At 44.5% G+C, this 18,496-nt stretch overlaps 1 protein-coding gene across 1 annotated transcript; it reads left to right on the forward strand.

The window, feature by feature from the left end:
* The first annotated feature begins 8,931 nt into the window (after nt 1–8,931).
* Nucleotides 8,932–18,083, forward strand: LOC121839757 (integrin alpha-X-like). Its single transcript, XM_042299992.1, has 6 exons — nt 8,932–9,067; nt 16,281–16,375; nt 16,753–16,808; nt 17,200–17,314; nt 17,521–17,651; nt 17,889–18,083. The coding sequence occupies exons 3-6, from the start codon at nt 16,806–16,808 to the stop codon at nt 18,036–18,038; spliced, it is 399 nt and encodes a 132-aa protein (XP_042155926.1). The 5' UTR covers nt 8,932–9,067; nt 16,281–16,375; nt 16,753–16,805; the 3' UTR covers nt 18,039–18,083.
* The last annotated feature ends 413 nt before the right edge of the window (nt 18,084–18,496 follow it).

Genomic DNA, 18,496 nt, shown 5'->3' on the forward strand with positions numbered 1-18,496 from the left:
GGTATAGGTTAGTAGTGAGGCTATATACAGGGGGTACCGGTACAGCTTCAATGTGCAGTGGTATAGGTTAGTAATGAGGCTATATACAGGGGTACCGGTACAGCTTCAATGTGCAGTGGTATAGGTTAGTAATGAGGCTATATACAGGGGGTACCGGTACAGCTTCAATGTGCAGTGGTATATGTTAGTAATGAGGCTATATACAGGGGGTACCGGTACAGCTTCAATGTGCAGTGGTATAGGTTAGTAATGAGGCTATATACCGGGGTACCGGTACAGCTTCAATGTGCAGTGGTATAGGTTAGTAATGAGGCTATATACAGGGGGTACCGGTACAGCTTCAATGTGCAGTGGTATAGGTTAGTAATGAGGCTATATACAGGGGGTACGGTACAGCTTCAATGTGCAGTGGTATATGTTAGTAATGAGGCTATATACCGGGGGTACCGGTACAGCTTCAATGTGCGGGGGCACCGGTTAGTAAAGATGCTATATACATGGGGTACCGGTACAGCGTCAATGTGCGAGGGCACCGGTTAGTAAAGATGCTATATACCGGGGTACCGGTACAGCTTCAATGTGCAGGGGCACCGGTTAGTAAAGATGCTATATACATGGGGTACCGGTACAGCGTCAATGTGCGGGGGCACCGGTTAGTAAAGATGCTATATACATGGGGTACCGGTACAGCTTCAATGTGCAGTGGTATATGTTAGTAATGAGGCTATATACCGGGGTACCGGTACAGCGTCAATGTGCAGGGGCACCGGTTAGTAAAGATGCTATATACATGGGGTACCGGTACAGCGTCAATGATGCGGGGGCACCGGGTTAGTAAAGATGCTATATACATGGGGGTACCGGTACAGCTTCAATGTGCAGGGGCACCGGTTAGTAAAGATGCTATATACCGGGGTACCGGTACAGCTTCAATGTGCGGGGGCACCGGTTAGTAAAGATGCTATATACATGGGGTACCGGTACAGCGTCAATGTGCGGGGGCACCGGTTAGTAAAGATGCTATATACCGGGGGTACCGGTACAGCTTCAATGTGCAGGGGCACCGGTTAGTAATGAGTAGTTACACACAGTAAGGCAACCGGTTAGGTAATGATATTATTAGGAAACTGTTGCAATGAGGCTATATTGGGGTACCGGTCGCCTAATGAGGCTATACAGGGTACCGTTAGTAAAGATGCTATATACATGGGGTACCGTATTAGTAATGAGGTCATATTGTATTATGGGGCACCGTTAGTAAAGATGCTATATACATGGGGTACCCGGTTAGTAATGAGGCTAATACAGTGGTATAGCTAGCAATGAGGCTATATACAGGGTGGGGGTACTGCCTAATGAGGCCATGGGGCACCGTTAGTAAAGATATATATACATAAAGGGCACTGGGTATGAGCGCTATAATGGTATAGGTTAGTAATGAGGCTATAAACAGGGGGCAAGTACCTGAGTGTGGAGACTATATACAGGGGGGCACTGGTTAGTAATGAGGCTACATACAGGGGGTACCGGTTAGTAATGAGGCTATCATATACAGGGGGTACCGTACAATGAGGTTATAACAGGGCATAGGGTTAGTAATGAGGCTATATACAGGGGGTGATTGTCAACGAGGTCATAAAAAGGGCACTGGTTAGTAATGAGGCTATATACAGGGGGGTACGTGCTTAGTAATGAGGCTATATACAGGGGTACTGATACAGAGTCAATGCAGTGGTGGTTAGTAATGAGGCTATATACAGGGGGTAACCGGTAAGTAATGAGGCTGAGCATGGGGGCACTAATAGTAATGAGGCTATATACCCTGGGTACCGGTTAGCAATGAGGCTATATAATAGGGGTACCGGATACAGAGTCAATGTGGGGGCACTTATAAAGATGCTATATACAGGGGGCAAATCGTAGCAATGAGGCTACAATGTGGGGTATAGGTTAGTAATGAGGCTATATACAGGGTGCCGGCACAGAGTCAATGTGCGGGGGCACTGGTTAGTAATGAGGCTATATACTGGGGTACCGGGTTAGTAATGAGGCTATATACAGGGGAACTGCACAATGAGACCAATGTGCAGTGGTAGGTTAGTAATGAGGCTATATACAGGGGTGCCGGTACAGTGTCAATGTGCGGGGGCACTGGTTAGTACTGAGGGCTATATACCGGGGTACCGGTTAGTAATGAGGCTATATACAGGGGGTACCGGTACAGTCAATGTGCAGTGGTATAGGTTAGTAATGAGGCTATATATACAGGGGTTAGCAAACAGTGTCAATGTGCAGGGGCAACGGTTAGTAATGAGGCTAAATACATGGGGTACCGGTACAGCGTAATGTGCGGGGGCACGGTTAGTAATGAGGCTATATACCAGGGGTACCGGTACAGAGTCAAAGTGCAGTGGTATAGGTTAGTAATGAGGCTATATACAGGGGGTACCGGTACAGCGTCAATGTGCAGTGGTATAGGTTAGTAATGAGGCTATATACATGGGGTATACAGCGCCAATGGGGTTAGTAAAGATGCTATATACATGGGGGTACACAGCTTCAATGTGCAGTGGTATAGGTTAGTAATGAGGCTATATACAGGGGGTGCCGGTAGTAACTGGTTAGTAATGAGGCTATATACAGGGGTACCGGTTAGTAATGAGGCTATATACAGGGGGTACCGGTACAGGGCAATGTGCAGTGGTATAGGTTAGTAATGAGGCTATATACAGGGGGTGCCGTACAGTGTCAATGTGGTTAGTAATGAGGCTATATACAGGGGGCACCGGTTAGTAATGAGGCTATATACAGGGGGTACCGGTACAGCGTCAATGTGCAGTGGTATAGGTTAGTAATGAGGCTATGTACAGGGGTTAGCGGTAGTCATAGGGGCAACGGTAGTAATGAGGCTATATACATGGGGTACCGGTACAGCGTCAATGTGCGGGGGCACGGTTAGTAATGAGGCTATATACAGGGGGTACCGGTACAGCTTCAATGTGCAGTGGTATATGTTAGTAATGAGGCTATATACAGGGGTACCGGTACAGCTTCAATGTGCAGGGGCACCGTATATACATGGGGTACCGGTATAGCCAATAGGGGGCACCGGTTAGTAAAGATGCTATATACATGGGGTACCGGTACAGCTTCAATGTGCAGTGGTATATGTTAGTAATGAGGCTATATACCGGGGGTACCGGTACAGCAATGTGCAGGGGCACCGGTTAGTAAAGATGCTATATACATGGGGTACCGTAATGAGTCAATGTGGGGGGCACCGGTTAGTAAAGATGCTATATACATGGGGTACCGGTAGCCGTGCAGGGGCACCGGTTAGTAAAGATGCTATATACCGGTACCGGTACAGCTTCAATGTGCGGGGGCACCGGTTAGTAAAGATGCTATATACATGGGGTACCGGTACAGCCAATGTGCGGGGGCACCGGTTAGTAAAGATGCTATATACCGGGGTACCGTACAGCTTCAATGTGCAGGGGCACCGGTTAGTAAAGATGCTATATACATGGGGTACCGGTACAGCGTCAATGTCGGGGCACCGGTTAGTAATGAGGCTATATACCGGGGTACCGGTACAGCTTCAATGTGCGGGGGCACCGGTTAGTAAAGATGCTATATACATGGGGTACCGGTACAGCGTCAATGTGCGGGGGCACCGGTTAGTAAAGATGCTATATACATGGGGTACCGGTACAGCGTCAATGTGCAGTGGTATAGGTTAGTAATGAGGCTATATACATGGGGTACCGGTACAGCTTCAATGTGCGGGGGCACCGGTTAGTAAAGATGCTATATACAGGGGGTACCGGTACAGCGTCAATGTGCAGTGGTATAGGTTAGTAATGAGGCTATATACAGGGGGTGCCGGTACAGTGTCAATGTGCGGGGGGCACTGGTTAGTAATGAGGCTATATAATCGGGGTACCGGTTAGTAATGAGGCTATATACAGGGGGTACCGTACAGCCAATGTGCAGTGGTATAGGTTAGTAATGAGGCTATATACAGGGGGTGCCGGTACAGTGTCAATGTGCGGGGGCACTGGTTAGTAATGAGGCTATATACCGGGGTACCGGTTAGTAATGAGGCTATATACAGGGGGTACCGGTACAGCGTCAATGTGCAGTGGTATAGGTTAGTAATGAGGCTATATACAGGGGGTGCCGGTACAGTGTCAATGTGCGGGGGCACTGGTTAGTAATGAGGCTATATAATCGGGGTACCGGGTTAGTAATGAGGCTATATACAGGGGTACCGTACAGCGTCAATGTGCAGTGGTATAGGTTAGTAATGAGGCTATATACAGGGGTTACGGTACAGTGTCAATGTGCAGGGGCAACGGTTAGTAATGAGGCTATATACATGGGGTACCGGGTATAGCGTCAATGTGTCACGGTTAGTAATGAGGCTATATACCAGGGGTACCGGAGTCAAAGTGCAGTGGTATAGGTTAGTAATGAGGCTATATACAGGGGGTACCGGCATAGCGTCAATGTGCGGTGGCACCGGTTAGTAATGAGGCTATATACAGGGGGTACCGGTACAGCGTCAATGTGCGGGGGCACCGGTTAGTAATGAGGCTATATACAGGGGGTACCGGTACAGAGTCAATGTGCAGGGGCACCGGTTAGTCCACTTAAGAAGTTGGTACAATACCTATACAATGATACAGGACTTGACAAAGCCAGAGTGTCTCTGTAGCCTCTCCCTCCTCGATAGGGGTCATCTGAGGGGACCTGAACAAGGTACATGAACAGAACCTGGAGGATAGAGATTATAGGCCTCTACAATGGGTCCTGTGTGATGGCCCGCCCTACCTCAGACAGAGCCAGTCAACAGGAGAACCAGAGAGACAGGCTAGGTCCACACTGTCTCCACATCCACATGACCTGATTCGACTCGCTCTCTTTCAAACTCTTTCTTGCTCTCTCACATCTATTTCACTCTCCCTTTCTCTCTATCATCTTGCCCGTTTATCCATCTCTTTCTCTGGCTTTCTCTGTCGTTCTGTCTTTCTCAATCCATCTATTTCACTCTTTAAAATCTTTCCTTTTCACTTTCTCTTCCCCCCATTCTTCTTTCAAGCCATCTTTCATTTTCTCTCTCATGCTGATTCTGCTGGGCCAAATGCCTCACACAGACACTGTTGTACCCCTGTTATCTCTGTCCCCAAGCCTGTGACCTGGCAGGATCGTATACCCTCTCTCACTTTTCCTCTCTCTCTTTCTCTCAACTGAAATCTCTCTATCTTGACAAACCTCTTCACAACTTCTGTGACCTTCCAGCTTCCCACCTCATATAGCTAATACTGATACAAATGGTTATTGGAGGGCACAAAGACAAGGAGTTCAATCAAGTGACTCAGAGTTTTCCATGACCAGTCAAACTGCATTTTTCACCGTTTAACATAATGACATGGTGGGTGTCAGAGTGTGTGAGGTCATCACCAGTGACGTTGGCTGGATTCTGCTGTCCACAGTGACTCAGGCACAACGATGTGCTCAAACATGCCAGCGCACAAATGTGTGTTTTACACTCTGTTTTGTTACACAGAGAAAATGAGGAAGGAGGAGGGAAGAGAGAGAAGAGGGGGTGGGGGGAGTGTGGGTTGTTTGAGTAGTTACTAACTGTAGCCTGTTTGGTTTGTTACACAGGAGATTAACAGGGACAATAGATCTGATACCTGGCAACCTTGACTGCGTCTCTCCCACTGACAGTTACAATATGAGATTGAGAAGGAAACTGCAAGTAAGCATTTCGTTGGAAGATGTATACCATGTGTATCCCGTACATAGTTAAATAAATGTTAAATTAAAAAACTAGACTAATACTACTTGAAACTTGAAACTGAAACTTGAATAATGGACGCTACAGGACCCAACTGGATAGGACTGGAGACCTCTCTGGTTCAGTTTAAGCTACGTCTCACTGAGGAGAAAATTATTTGAGAATAAACAGTATTTTGTAAGATGGGAAGCAGACCACTGTTAAATATGATTTCACTTCAGTTTTTACTTGTGCTCATGAAGTATGGAAATAGTATATTCAGCAAAACTTTCCCAGCATGTTGTAGTCTTTCTCACGCTAAGACAGGTAGTGAACTCTTTAGTTGTTATCATTTATTTTCATATCACAACAACAATATAAAATAAAATATACTACAAACTTCAGCAAGCAGGGATGTCCTCCAGTCCTGGCGTCAGCTATAGATTTCAAGAAAATGAGACACCGCCCTCTAGTGCACAAAAGGTAAAGTCACACTGTTGCACTTGAGGACGGGAGCTGTGCACCACTGACCAATCAATCAGTCAACCAACCAACAAACAAGCCTACCAACCAATCAATTGATCAATCCATCTAATCACATTGGATGGCCCCTTTTACATGATAAGTGCTTTAGAGTAGACCCAGAGCTGGAGCTATGCGCAAACCACTGCTTTTAACCAGGGCAAGGTGACGGAAACATGTCCAAATACAAACAGTGTAGCTATTCTCTCCGCAAGGCAATCAAACAAGCTAAGCGTCAGTATAGAGACAAAGTAGAGTCACAATTCAATGGCTCAGACACAAGAGGTATGTGGCAATCACGGATTACATAAAGAAAAACCAGTCCCGTCACGGACCAGGATGTCTTGCTCCCAGGAAGACTAAATAACTATTTTGCCCGCTTTGAGGACAATACAGTGCCACTGACACGGCCCGCAACCAAACCCTGCAGACTCCTTCACTGCAGCCGATGTGAGTAAAACATTTAAACGTGTTAACCCTCGCAAGGCTGCAGGCCCAGATGGCATCCCCAGCCGCATCCTCAGAGCATGCGCAGACCAGCTGGCTGGTGTGTTTACAGATATATTCAATCAATCCTTATCCCAGTCTGCTGTTCCCATATGCTTCAAGAGGGCCACCATTGTCCCTGTTCCCAAGAAAGCTAAGGTAACTGGAGCTAAATGACTACCGCCCCGTAGAACTCACTTTCGTCATCATGAAGTGCTTTGAGAGACTAGTCAAGGACCATATCACCTCCACCCTACCTGACACCCTAGACCCACTCCAATTTGCTTACTGCCCAAATAGGTCCACAGACGACGCAATCTCAACCACACTGCACACTGCCCTAACCCATCTGGACAAGAGGAATGCCTATGTGAGAATTGCTGTTCATCGACTACAGCTCAGCATTTAACACCATAGTACCTCCAAACTGCCATCAAGCTCGAGACCCTGGGTCTCGACCCCGCCCTGTGCAACTGGGTATTGACTTCCTGACGGGCCACCCCAGGTGGAGAGGGTAGGTTACAACATCTCTACCAACTGCTGATCCTCAACACTGGGGCCCCACAAGGGTGCGTTCTGAGCCCTCTCCTATACTCCCTGTTCACCCACGACTGCGTGGCCATGCACGCTCCAACTCAATCATCAAGTTTGGACGACACTACAGTGGTAGGCTTGATTACCAACAATGACGAGACGACCTACAGGGTGGAGGGGGAGGGCCTCGGAGTGTGGGTGACAGGAAAATAACCTCACACTCAACGTCAACAAAACAAAGGAGATGCTTGTGGACTTCAGGAAACAGCAGAGGGAGCACCCCTATCCACATCGATGGGACAGTAGTGGAGAGGGTAGTAAGTTAAGTTCCTTGGCGCACACATCACAGACAAACTGAAATGGTCCACCCACACAGACAGCGCTGAAGAAGGCAGCAGCAGCGCCTTTCAACCTCAGGAGGCTGTCACCAAAAGCACTCACAAACTTCTACAGATGCACAATCGAGAGCATCCTGTCGGGCTGTATCACCGCCTGGTATGGCAACTGCTCCACCCACAACCGTAAAGCTTCCAGAGGGTAGTGAGGTCTGCACAACGCATCACCGGGGCAACTACCTTCCAGGACACCTACACCACCCGATGTCACAGGAAGGCCATAAAGATCATCAAGGACAACAACCACCTGAGTCACTGCCTGTTCACCCTGCTACCATCCAGAAGGCGAGGTCAGTACAGGTGCATCAAAGCAGGGACCGAGACACTGAAAAACAGCTTCTATCTCAAGGCCATCAGTCTGGTAAACAGCCACCACTAACATTGAGTGGCTGCTGCCAACACACTGACTCAACTCCAGCCACTTTAATAATGGGAATTGATGTAAAATATATCACTAGCCACTTTAAACAATGCTACTTAATATAAGGTTTACATACCCTACATTACTCATCTCATATGTATGTGTATATACTGTACTCTATATCATCTACTGCATCTTTATGTAATACATGTATCACTAGCCACTTTAAACTATGTCACTTTATTTACATACTACATTACTCATCTCATATGTATATGCTGTACTCGATACCATCTACTGCATCTTACCTATGCCGCTCTGTACCATCACTCATTCATATATCTTTATATACATATTCTTTATCCCTTTACACATGTGTGTATAAGGTAGTAGTTTTGGAATTGTTAGGTTCGATTACTCGCTCTGGTTATTACTGCATTGTCGGAACTAGAAGCACAAGCATTTTGCTACACTCGCATCAACATCTGCTAACCATGTGTATGTGACAACACATTTGATTTGATTTGATTTTTGTGCACCCCTACCCTCCAAAATACAAACTCACGTTCCCCCCCATCTCTCCCCAGTCTCTCCTGCACCAGTCAGCTCACCACCGGGTGGCGGTCACAGACCGTTGTAATCCTTTTAGAACGTCCCTGTAAAAAAAAAAGTGTAAGGTTATATAGCCAAATCTACATTGTATTAGTAGAATACATTTATAGTAGAGTTATAGTTAAGAGTTTCACCTGGCCTGCCTGAGGAATTGACTATCAGACTTGCTGTAGACGCTTTTGTAAAAAGAAAATATGTATAAATTAAAATGTGTTTGTTCATTTTTGTTGTTGTTGCAGTCGCACCGTTGACAGTGGGGTTCAGCTTCGACATTCGCTATCCCAGAACATTAAGTGTCTCGGACTCGGAGGCAGCAGGGTCCCATTTCGGTTATCGTGTCTGTCAGTTTGGACCGGCGCAGGGAGGCAGCAGGCAAGTTACTAATCATTAAACAGTCAAACCACTGGGTTCAGATCTCACAATTTGATGTTAATCATCATAACATGTCTGTGTGGGTGGACCATTTCACTGTGTTATAGAATCCATGTTGCGATTACAGCTCTGAGTCTCTCCGAGTAAGTCTCTAAGAGCTTTGCACACCTGGAATGTACAATATTTGCACATTATTATTTAAAAATTCTACAAGCTCTGTCAGGTTGGTTAATGATCATTGCTAGACAGCCATTTTAAATTCTTGCCATAGGTTTTCAAGCCGTTTTCAAATCAAAACTGTAACTAGGCCATTTAGGAACACTCAATGTCATTTTTTGGGGTGGCAGGTAGCTTAATGGTTAGAGCGTTGGGCTAGTAACCGAAAGGTTGCTAGAATGAATCACAGAGCTGACAAGGTAAAAATCTGTTGTTCTGCTCCCGAACAAGGCAGTTAAAGCACTGTTCCTAGGCTGTCATTGTAAATAAGAATTTGTTCTTAACTGACTTGCCTAGTTTAAAAAAAAAGCAACTCCAGTGTATATTTGACCTTGTGCTTTAGGTTATTGTCTTGTAGAAAGGTGAATTTGTCTCCCACTGTCTGTTGAAAAGCAGACTAACCCACATTTTCTTCTAGGATTTTTTTGCCTGTGCTTAGCTCTATTCCATTTCTTATTATCCTTAAACTCCCTAGTCCTTGCCAATGACAAGCACATCCATAACATGATGCAGCCACCACCATGCTTGAAAATATGAAGAGTCGTACTCAGTGATGTGCTGTGTTGGATTTACCCCAAACATAACGCTTTGTATTTAGGACTAAGTTAATTTCTCTGCCACATTTTTGCAGTTTTACATTAGTGCCTTATTGCAAACAGGATGCATGTTTTGGAATATTTTTTATTCTGTACAGGCTTCCTTCTTTTCACTGTCATTTAGGTTATTATTGTGGAGTAATCACAATGTTGTTGATCCATCCTCAGTTTTCTCCTGTCACAGCCATTAAACTCTGTAACTGTTTTAAAGTCACCATTGGCCTCATGTTGAAATCACTGAGCGGTTTCCTTCCTCTCCGGCAACTGAGTTAAGAAGGACGCCTGTATCTTTGTAGTGACTAGGTGTATTAATACACCATCCAAAGTGTAATTAATAACTTCACCATGCTCAAAGGGATATTCAATGTCTACTTTATAAATAGATGCTCTTCTTTACGAGGCATTGGAAAACCTCCCTGCGTTTTGTTTAATCTGTGGTTGAAATTCCCTGCATAGTCATGGCACACTTTGTGTAAGAGCTATTGAAGATTGAAAGCCCCCATGGCGCTTCAATGGGGCAGAAGTCAGTGTGTTATTGTGATTCTGGATGGCCAGATTGCTAGCAAGAATGAGAAGAAACTGCCATGTAAGGAATTGTAAATGTCTCGTTTCATCTTGTTCTTGATACCATGTCTTGTTTTCAGGTGTTTTGACTGATTTTATGTTAATGATAATATGGCTAAAATTCTAGCTAACCAACAACTGTAAAGATGTATTCGACAGGAAACAAGTGCTCATTGTGCAAATGTATTTATATTTTCAATAAACATTGGAGATGAAATATAGCTTACATGTTGTCAACAATCTAAGCCAACCCCCAAGTCTGTTTTCCCCATACTTACGCACGTGTCGATTTAGTTGCTAAACAAGCAATAGACAGAGAAAACCGAATATCAAACAAATTTGACATCGGTCTAGAATCAATCCGTTTCGCCCCTTTCAGCCATTCACCTTTTAAAGGCATTGTCTTAGTGTTCACGGAGAGCGTATTCACGGTAAACGCTGCGTATGTGGTCTCAATCGGAAATTAACTTTAAATGTCAATCGCGTTATCTTCCGCGGTCTAGATTGAATATAGGCCTAAACGACAGCAAACAGTATTTCATCACTGTCCTCTAATGATTTGATCCAATGTAACTTTATTGATACCAGTGATGTCCGCTGATTGGCTAAATACCCAGGGTGTGAGGTGGTTGGATTTGTCAACAAAGCAGCATGACAGATATGATGTTTTCAAACTACTGGTAGATTCTTTGAGAAGATATACAAAGCGATCTGTGCATTTGAACAGCAGCATAAAACACATTACACTTTTGCATGTAAAAAAACAAATGACAACTGCTACACATGCTGCACTGTTTTGAACAGATTATATTATACTACATAGAACGAGCAGCCAGAGAGAATGGTCGTCACTAGTTACCACAGCTACAAAGTCATAACGCCTGCCTATTTTTAAAATGTGAAGACCTCTTCTGTGTCTACACCCATTCAGCATCGTTCACACCCTCTTAAGCTTTAGCCCCACCCATCTCGTTTCGCTCTCGGAGTGTTCAGAGCGCACACTTGATGCTCTGGCCAATGATTTGTTTACATCTGGATAACATGAAAATGGCCTAACCAGCTCCGCTGGCAACAATTTCCTAAAATGTTTTTGCAGACGTGCACTGACACCGCCATATTCAATGGGTGTTGTACAAACATCACGTAACGTTAGCTAACGAGCCAGCCAGCTAATGTTAGCTAGCTAAACAACAATGAACAAAGTACCAACAATGCCACAATGCTGGGAGCTAACCAACTAGGTTCAATGTTAGCTAGCTAACATTAGGCTCTAACTAGAAAAGCAAACGGCTCTTGGATACGAATAATAATGTCAGCTAGGGAGCCAGCCAGCTAATGTTAGCTAGCTAGCTAACAGTACACTTTAGCTTGAAATGAAACCACTTTGTCAAAATTAGAAATGTGTAATATGTATACATCATCCATGATGGAGGCATCTCCCTGTCATGAAGACCATGCCACGGTTGCCCTTAGTTTGATGATGTAATCCGGAGACAGGTGTTTCCTCCATCTCTTTAACTATCATACTCTAATTCTACTGATTTCAAAACTTGATCCTCCAGAAAGTGGAGAGCAACAGTCATGCAGCTCCACTACACAATACATAAAAAGCTGCGTTCGACAGAATTACCAACACAGACTGACCACAGAAGCCTTCTATATAGCAGACCAATCCGAACTCCTCTCTCTGCATGTCCAGCCCATTCATTATCTCAGCCAATCATGGCTAGTGGGAAGGTTGCTGGCTTATTCTGAGGCTTAACCAAAAAGGCTCATAATTTAACAATTTTATTCATATTTACAGATGGCATACAAGTTTGTTATTAAGGCACATGAAAGTTTACATAAGGCATTTCTGCCAAAAAACACATTTTGATTTTTTTTTTTTTTTTTTTTAAGTTCAATCGGCTCTCCTGTGAAGTCGTGACTTTTTATTTATTTATTTATTTTATTTTACCTTTATTTAACCAGGTAGGCAAGTTGAGAACAAGTTCTCATTTACAATTGCGACCTGGCCAAGATAAAGCAAAGCAGTTCGACAGATACAACGACACAGAGTTACACATGGAGTAAAACAAACATACAGTCAATAATACAGTATAAACAAGTCTATATACAATGTGAGCAAATGAGGTGAGAAGGGAGGTAAAGGCAAAAAAAGGCCATGGTGGCAAAGTAAATACAATATAGCAAGTAAAACACTGGAATGGTAGTTTTGCAATGGAAGAATGTGCAAAGTAGAAATAAAAATAATGGGGTGCAAAGGAGCAAAATAAATAAATAAATAAAAATTAAATACAGTTGGGAAAGAGGTAGTTGTTTGGGCTAAATTATAGGTGGGCTATGTACAGGTGCAGTAATCTGTGAGCTGCTCTGACAGTTGGTGCTTAAAGCTAGTGAGGAGATAAGTGTTTCCAGTTTCAGAGATTTTTGTAGTTCGTTCCAGTCATTGGCAGCAGAGAACTGGAAGGAGAGGCGGCCAAAGAAAGAATTGGTTTTGGGGTGACTAGAGATATACCTGCTGGAGCGTGTGCTACAGGTGGGAGATGCTATGGTGACCAGCGAGCTGAGATAAGGGGGACTTTACCTAGCAGGGTCTTGTAGATGACATGGAGCCAGTGGGTTTGGCGACGAGTATGAAGCGAGGGCCAGCCAACGAGAGCGTACAGGTCGCAATGGTGGGTAGTATATGGGGCTTTGGTGATAAAATGGATTGCACTGTGATAGACTGCATCCAATTTGTTGAGTAGGGTATTGGAGGCTATTTTGTAAATGACATCGCCAAAGTCGAGGACTGGTAGGATGGTCAGTTTTACAAGGGTATGTTTGGCAGCATGAGTGAAGGATGCTTTGTTGCGAAATAGGAAGCCAATTCTAGATTTAACTTTGGATTGGAGATGTTTGATATGGGTCTGGAAGGAGAGTTTACAGTCTAACCAGACACCTAAGTATTTGTAGTTGTCCACGTATTCTAAGTCAGAGCCGTCCAGAGTAGTGATGTTGGACAGGCTGGTAGGTGCAGGTAGCGATCGGTTGAAGAGCATGCATTTAGTTTTACTTGTATTTAAGAGCAATTGGAGGCCACGGAAGGAGAGTTGTATGGCATTGAAGCTTGCCTGGAGGGTTGTTAACACAGTGTCCAAAGAAGGGCCGGAAGTATACAGAATGGTGTCGTCTGCGTAGAGGTGGATCAGGGATTCACCAGCAGCAAGAGCGACCTCATTGATGTATACAGAGAAGAGAGTCGGTCCAAGAATTGAACCCTGTGGCACCCCCATAGAGACTGCCAGAGGTCCGGACAGCAGACCCTCCGATTTGACACACTGAACTCTATCAGAGAAGTAGTTGGTGAACCAGGCGAGGCAATTATTTGAGAAACCAAGGCTGTCGAGTCTGCCGATGAGGATGTGGTGATTGACAGAGTCGAAAGCCTTGGCCAGATCAATGAATACGGCTGCACAGTAATGTTTCTTATCGATGGCGGTTAAGATATCGTTTAGGACCTTGAGCGTGGCTGAGGTGCACCCATGACCAGCTCTGAAACCAGATTGCATAGCAGAGAAGGTATGGTGAGATTCGAAATGGTCGGTAATCTGTTTGTTGACTTGGCTTTCAAGACCTTAGAAAGGCACGGTAGGATAGATATAGGTCTGTAGCAGTTTGGGTCAAGAGTGTCCCCCTTTGAAGAGGGGGATGACCGCAGCTGCTTTCCAATCTTTGGGAATCTCAGACGACACGAAAGAGAGGTTGAACAGGCTAGTAATAGGGGTGGCAACAATTTCGGCAGATCATTTTAGAAAGAAAGGGTCCAGATTGTCTAGCCCGGCTGATTTGTAGGGGTCCAGATTTTGCAGCTCTTTCAGAACATCAGCTGAATGGATTTGGGAGAAGGAGAAATGGGGAAGGCTTGGGCGAGTTGCTGTTGGGGGTGCAGTGCTGTTGTCCGGGGTAGGAGTAGCCAGGTGGAAAGCATGGCCAGCCGTAGAAAAATGCTTATTGAAATTCTCAATTATGGTGGATTTATCATTGGTGACAGTGTTTCCTATCTTCAGTGCAGTGGGCAGCTGGGAGGAGGTGTTCTTATTCTCCATGGACTTTACAGTGTCCCAGAACTTTTTGAGTTAGTGTTGCAGGAAGCAAATTTCTGCTTGAAAAAGCTAGCCTTGGCTTTTCTAACTGCCTGTGTATAATGGTTTCTAGCTTCCCTGAACAGCTGCATATCACGGGGGCTGTTCGATGCTAATACAGAACGCCATAGGATGTTTTTGTGTTGGTTAAGGGCAGTCAGGTCTGGGGAGAACCAAGGGCTATATCTGTTCCTGGTTCTAAATTTCTTGAATGGGGCATGTTTATTTAAGATGGTTAGGAAGGCATTTAAAAAAATATCCAGGCATCCTCTACTGACGGGATGAGATCAATATCCTTCCAGGATACCCGGCCAGGTCGATTAGAAAGGCCTGCTCGCAGAAGTGTTTCAGGGAGCGTTTTACAGTGATGAGTGGAGGTCGTTTGACCGCTGACCCATTACGGATGCAGGCAATGAGGCAGTGATCGCTGAGATCTTGGTTGAAGACAGCAGAGGTGTATTTAGAGGGAAAGTTGGTTAGGATGATATCTATGAGGGTGCCCGTGTTTAAGGCTTTGGGAGGTACCTGGTAGGTTCATTGATAATTTGTGTGAGATTGAGGGCATCAAGTTTAGATTGTAGGATGGCTGGGGTGTTAAGCATGTTCCAGTTTAGGTCACCTAGCAGCACGAACTGTGAAGATAGATGGGGGCAATCAGTTCACATATGGTGTCCAGAGCACAGCTGGGGGCAGAGGGTGGTCTATAGCAGGTGGCAACGGTGAGAGACTTGTTTTTAGAGAGGTGGATTTTTAAAAGTAGAAGTTCAAATTGTTTGGGTACAGACCTGGATAGTAGGACAGAACTCTGCAGGCTATCTTTGCAGTAGATTGCAGTAGACTTGCAACATACGCCTAGTTTTCTGAATCGGGTCACAAATGTGATTGATTTTCAACCTAACCCTAAGCTTAACCCTAATATTAACAACACTGCTAATCTTATGCCTAACCTTAAATTAAGACCAAAACGTACATTTTTGTTTTCAGGAATTGGTACGATATACCCAATTTTGACTTTGTGGCTGTGGTAACTAGTGGAAACCAGGGAGATCAAAACAAACATGTTGATGCAATAAGTGAAAACACATTATCTAACTGGGGATAGACAGCTATCATAGTGTCACAAGACTTTCATTTTGAAATAACATATTTTTCAGTTAGACAGATATTGGTTTCAAAAGACTTGAAATTGGAAGCTAACTAACTAGCAAGCTACCAGTGAGCCATAGGTATCTAGCTGCTTATCAAAGGTAGATAACTGGTTAATTTGCCCAGAAAATCAGCCAAACAATTTCTCAATGTTTCTCAAAATTACTGTAGCTGGTTAATTCATTTCATAATTCTTTGTGATACACCTGGTTTCATGCTGTTTTAGACCACAAAACATGGGGGGAAACAAAATTGGCCATGCTTTTTTGTCCTACCAGATACACGATGAGAAGGTTCTAGCTAGTGTATTGCTCAGCAGACCCAGAAGTTCTGACTTAACAGATGCACATTTACTTTGTGCTGTTATAATTTATGCTCTAAAATCCTACAATCCAGGCAATGTTAGCACGGTCTATGAGACCGCAGAGTATATTTTGAAAACAAGAAATGTTACACATAACACACTTTCATTAGCATTTAAAACACAACCAATTAACATCTCCTCTCTCTCCATCCCTTCTGTCTTTCTCCCTCTATTCTCTCCATCCTCTCGTCTCTCTGTAGTGTGTTGGTCACCGCTCCTTTTCAAGACAATCGGACAGGAGTGGTTTACAGATGTTCTTATGACAGTGGCACTTGTAAAGCTCTACCTGTACAAGGTAAGATGCATGCGCACTATACTATTGTGTGGCCCCAAGAATCAGAGTTCTCTCTCTCTCTATAAAGCTCTGCTGTTGTGTTTTGTTCAGTTATAGTAATTCACAAGTCCTGTATACATTTCCTCTTTTCACACAATTGCTTCACTGGTTAGTCTCACATCTTGTGGGAGTGTGTTGTCATTTTGTGTTGTGTGTTGTCATTTTGTCTCATGCATGATTTGTGGGAATGTTTTACTTACCTCATGTGCTTATGTCAAGCTGGGGTTCAGATTTTTGTAGGCTTGTATTGACAAATTGGTGCAAAATTATTTTTGATACTTTTTTTAATGTTCGTATGTTAAACTGGGTCTATATTCACTTATTTTGTTTCATTTTAGTGGAGCCAGGAGTTTCATTAGGATTGTCACTAGCTTGTAATGCTGACAGAGCTATGGTGAGTTGCTCATCCTTGACTCACTGAGTCGGAGCACTATTTAATTTCTGACCTTTTGAATTTGGTCTTTAAAAAATGGGCCCTTTCAATTTCTCTTCCCTCTGCAATTATAATCAGGAACTAGCTGCTCTTCACAAACATCCTGTGCTATGTGCTTACCCTCTTGTGCCATTTCCAGTAAATACATTGTGACCCACAGTATGACCTGACTCAGATACATTGTGAGCTATGACCTATAACCTGACACATGAACTGAGTAATGCTAATTCACTCACTCGATTTGACATGTGGTTGCTTCCACTGATCTCTATGTATTCTTTGTTTGGGTTCAGCCATTCCTGAGAGGACATTGTTGTAAAGTCTCCTCTCTCTCTCCATTTCGCTGAGCTAGGTGTGTGGACCACGGCAGCTCCATGGCTGTGATACTCTAAACTACCTCCAAGGACTTTGTGTTGAGCTGGGGCCACAGCTTACGGTCTCACAAACACTGAAGCCTGCCTTTCAAGGTTATACTATTTGTTTTAGAGGATGACGTGGTCTGTGTTCAATTGAGTAAATGATCAATGTCTACTTCAGGTTTTGTGATAACTGTAACTGACATCAAAAACGAACATGTTTGCATTACACAGGACAAGATGCTTCTTTCTGTGAAAGTGCTTTTATGTATCCAATCTATCAACCAACCAACCAATCAATCAGTTCTGTGCTGCAGAGTGCCGTGAGTTTGGCTTGGATGCAGTGATTCTGTTTGACGGTTCTCAGAGTATCATAACCAGAGACTTTGTCACCATGATCGACTTCATCAAGAACATTATTCGGATGTTCACTGCCCCCCGTGCACAGGTGGTGTATGGGCCTTCTCTGTGCCCATCTCTGTCCACTCTGTCACGCAGAACTACTGATTATACCACCCTATTTCTTATTGGTATCTATTGACTCTGTTCCAATATCACACCAGTATGGCCATTTAGAGTAGAATGCATGGCCAATACACTAGCTTTGTTCTAAATAGTATGCTAGTATGGACTCTTTGGACATTGGTCTCAATGGGAACCATAATTGTGTGTCCACTCCTCCCAGGTGGCAGTTGCTCAGTATTCGACAGACACCAGTGCTGTCTTCCACTTTGAGGACTTTGTGTCTGACCCTAACCCTGACAACCTGATGCGATCCGTGGACCATTTCCAGGAGGCGACATACACCCCATCAGCCATCCGCTATGTTCTGTGAGTGACATACACCCCATCAGCCATCCGCTATGTTCTGTGAGTGACATACACCCATCAGCCATCCGCTATGTTCTGTGAGTGACATACACCCCATCAGCCATCCGCTATGTTCTGTGAGTGACATACACCCCATCAGCCATCCGGTATGTTCTGTGAGTGACATACAATCCATCAGCCATCCGCTATGTTCTGTGAGTGACATACACCCCATCAGCCATCCGCTATGTTCTGTGAGTGACATACAATCCATCAGCCATCCGCTATGTTCTGTGAGTGACATACACCCCATCAGCCATCCGCTATGTTCTGTTGACATACACCCCATCAGCCATCCGTCGCTAAGTGACATACACCCCATCAGCCATCCGCTATGTTCTGTGAGTGACATACACCCCATCAGCCATCCGCTATGTTCTGTGAGTGACATACACCCCATCAGCCATCCGCTATGTTCTGTGA

The sequence above is a fragment of the Oncorhynchus tshawytscha genome, linkage group LG17, assembly GCF_018296145.1.
Source record: "Oncorhynchus tshawytscha isolate Ot180627B linkage group LG17, Otsh_v2.0, whole genome shotgun sequence".
NCBI classification, from domain to species: Eukaryota; Metazoa; Chordata; class Actinopteri; order Salmoniformes; family Salmonidae; genus Oncorhynchus; species Oncorhynchus tshawytscha.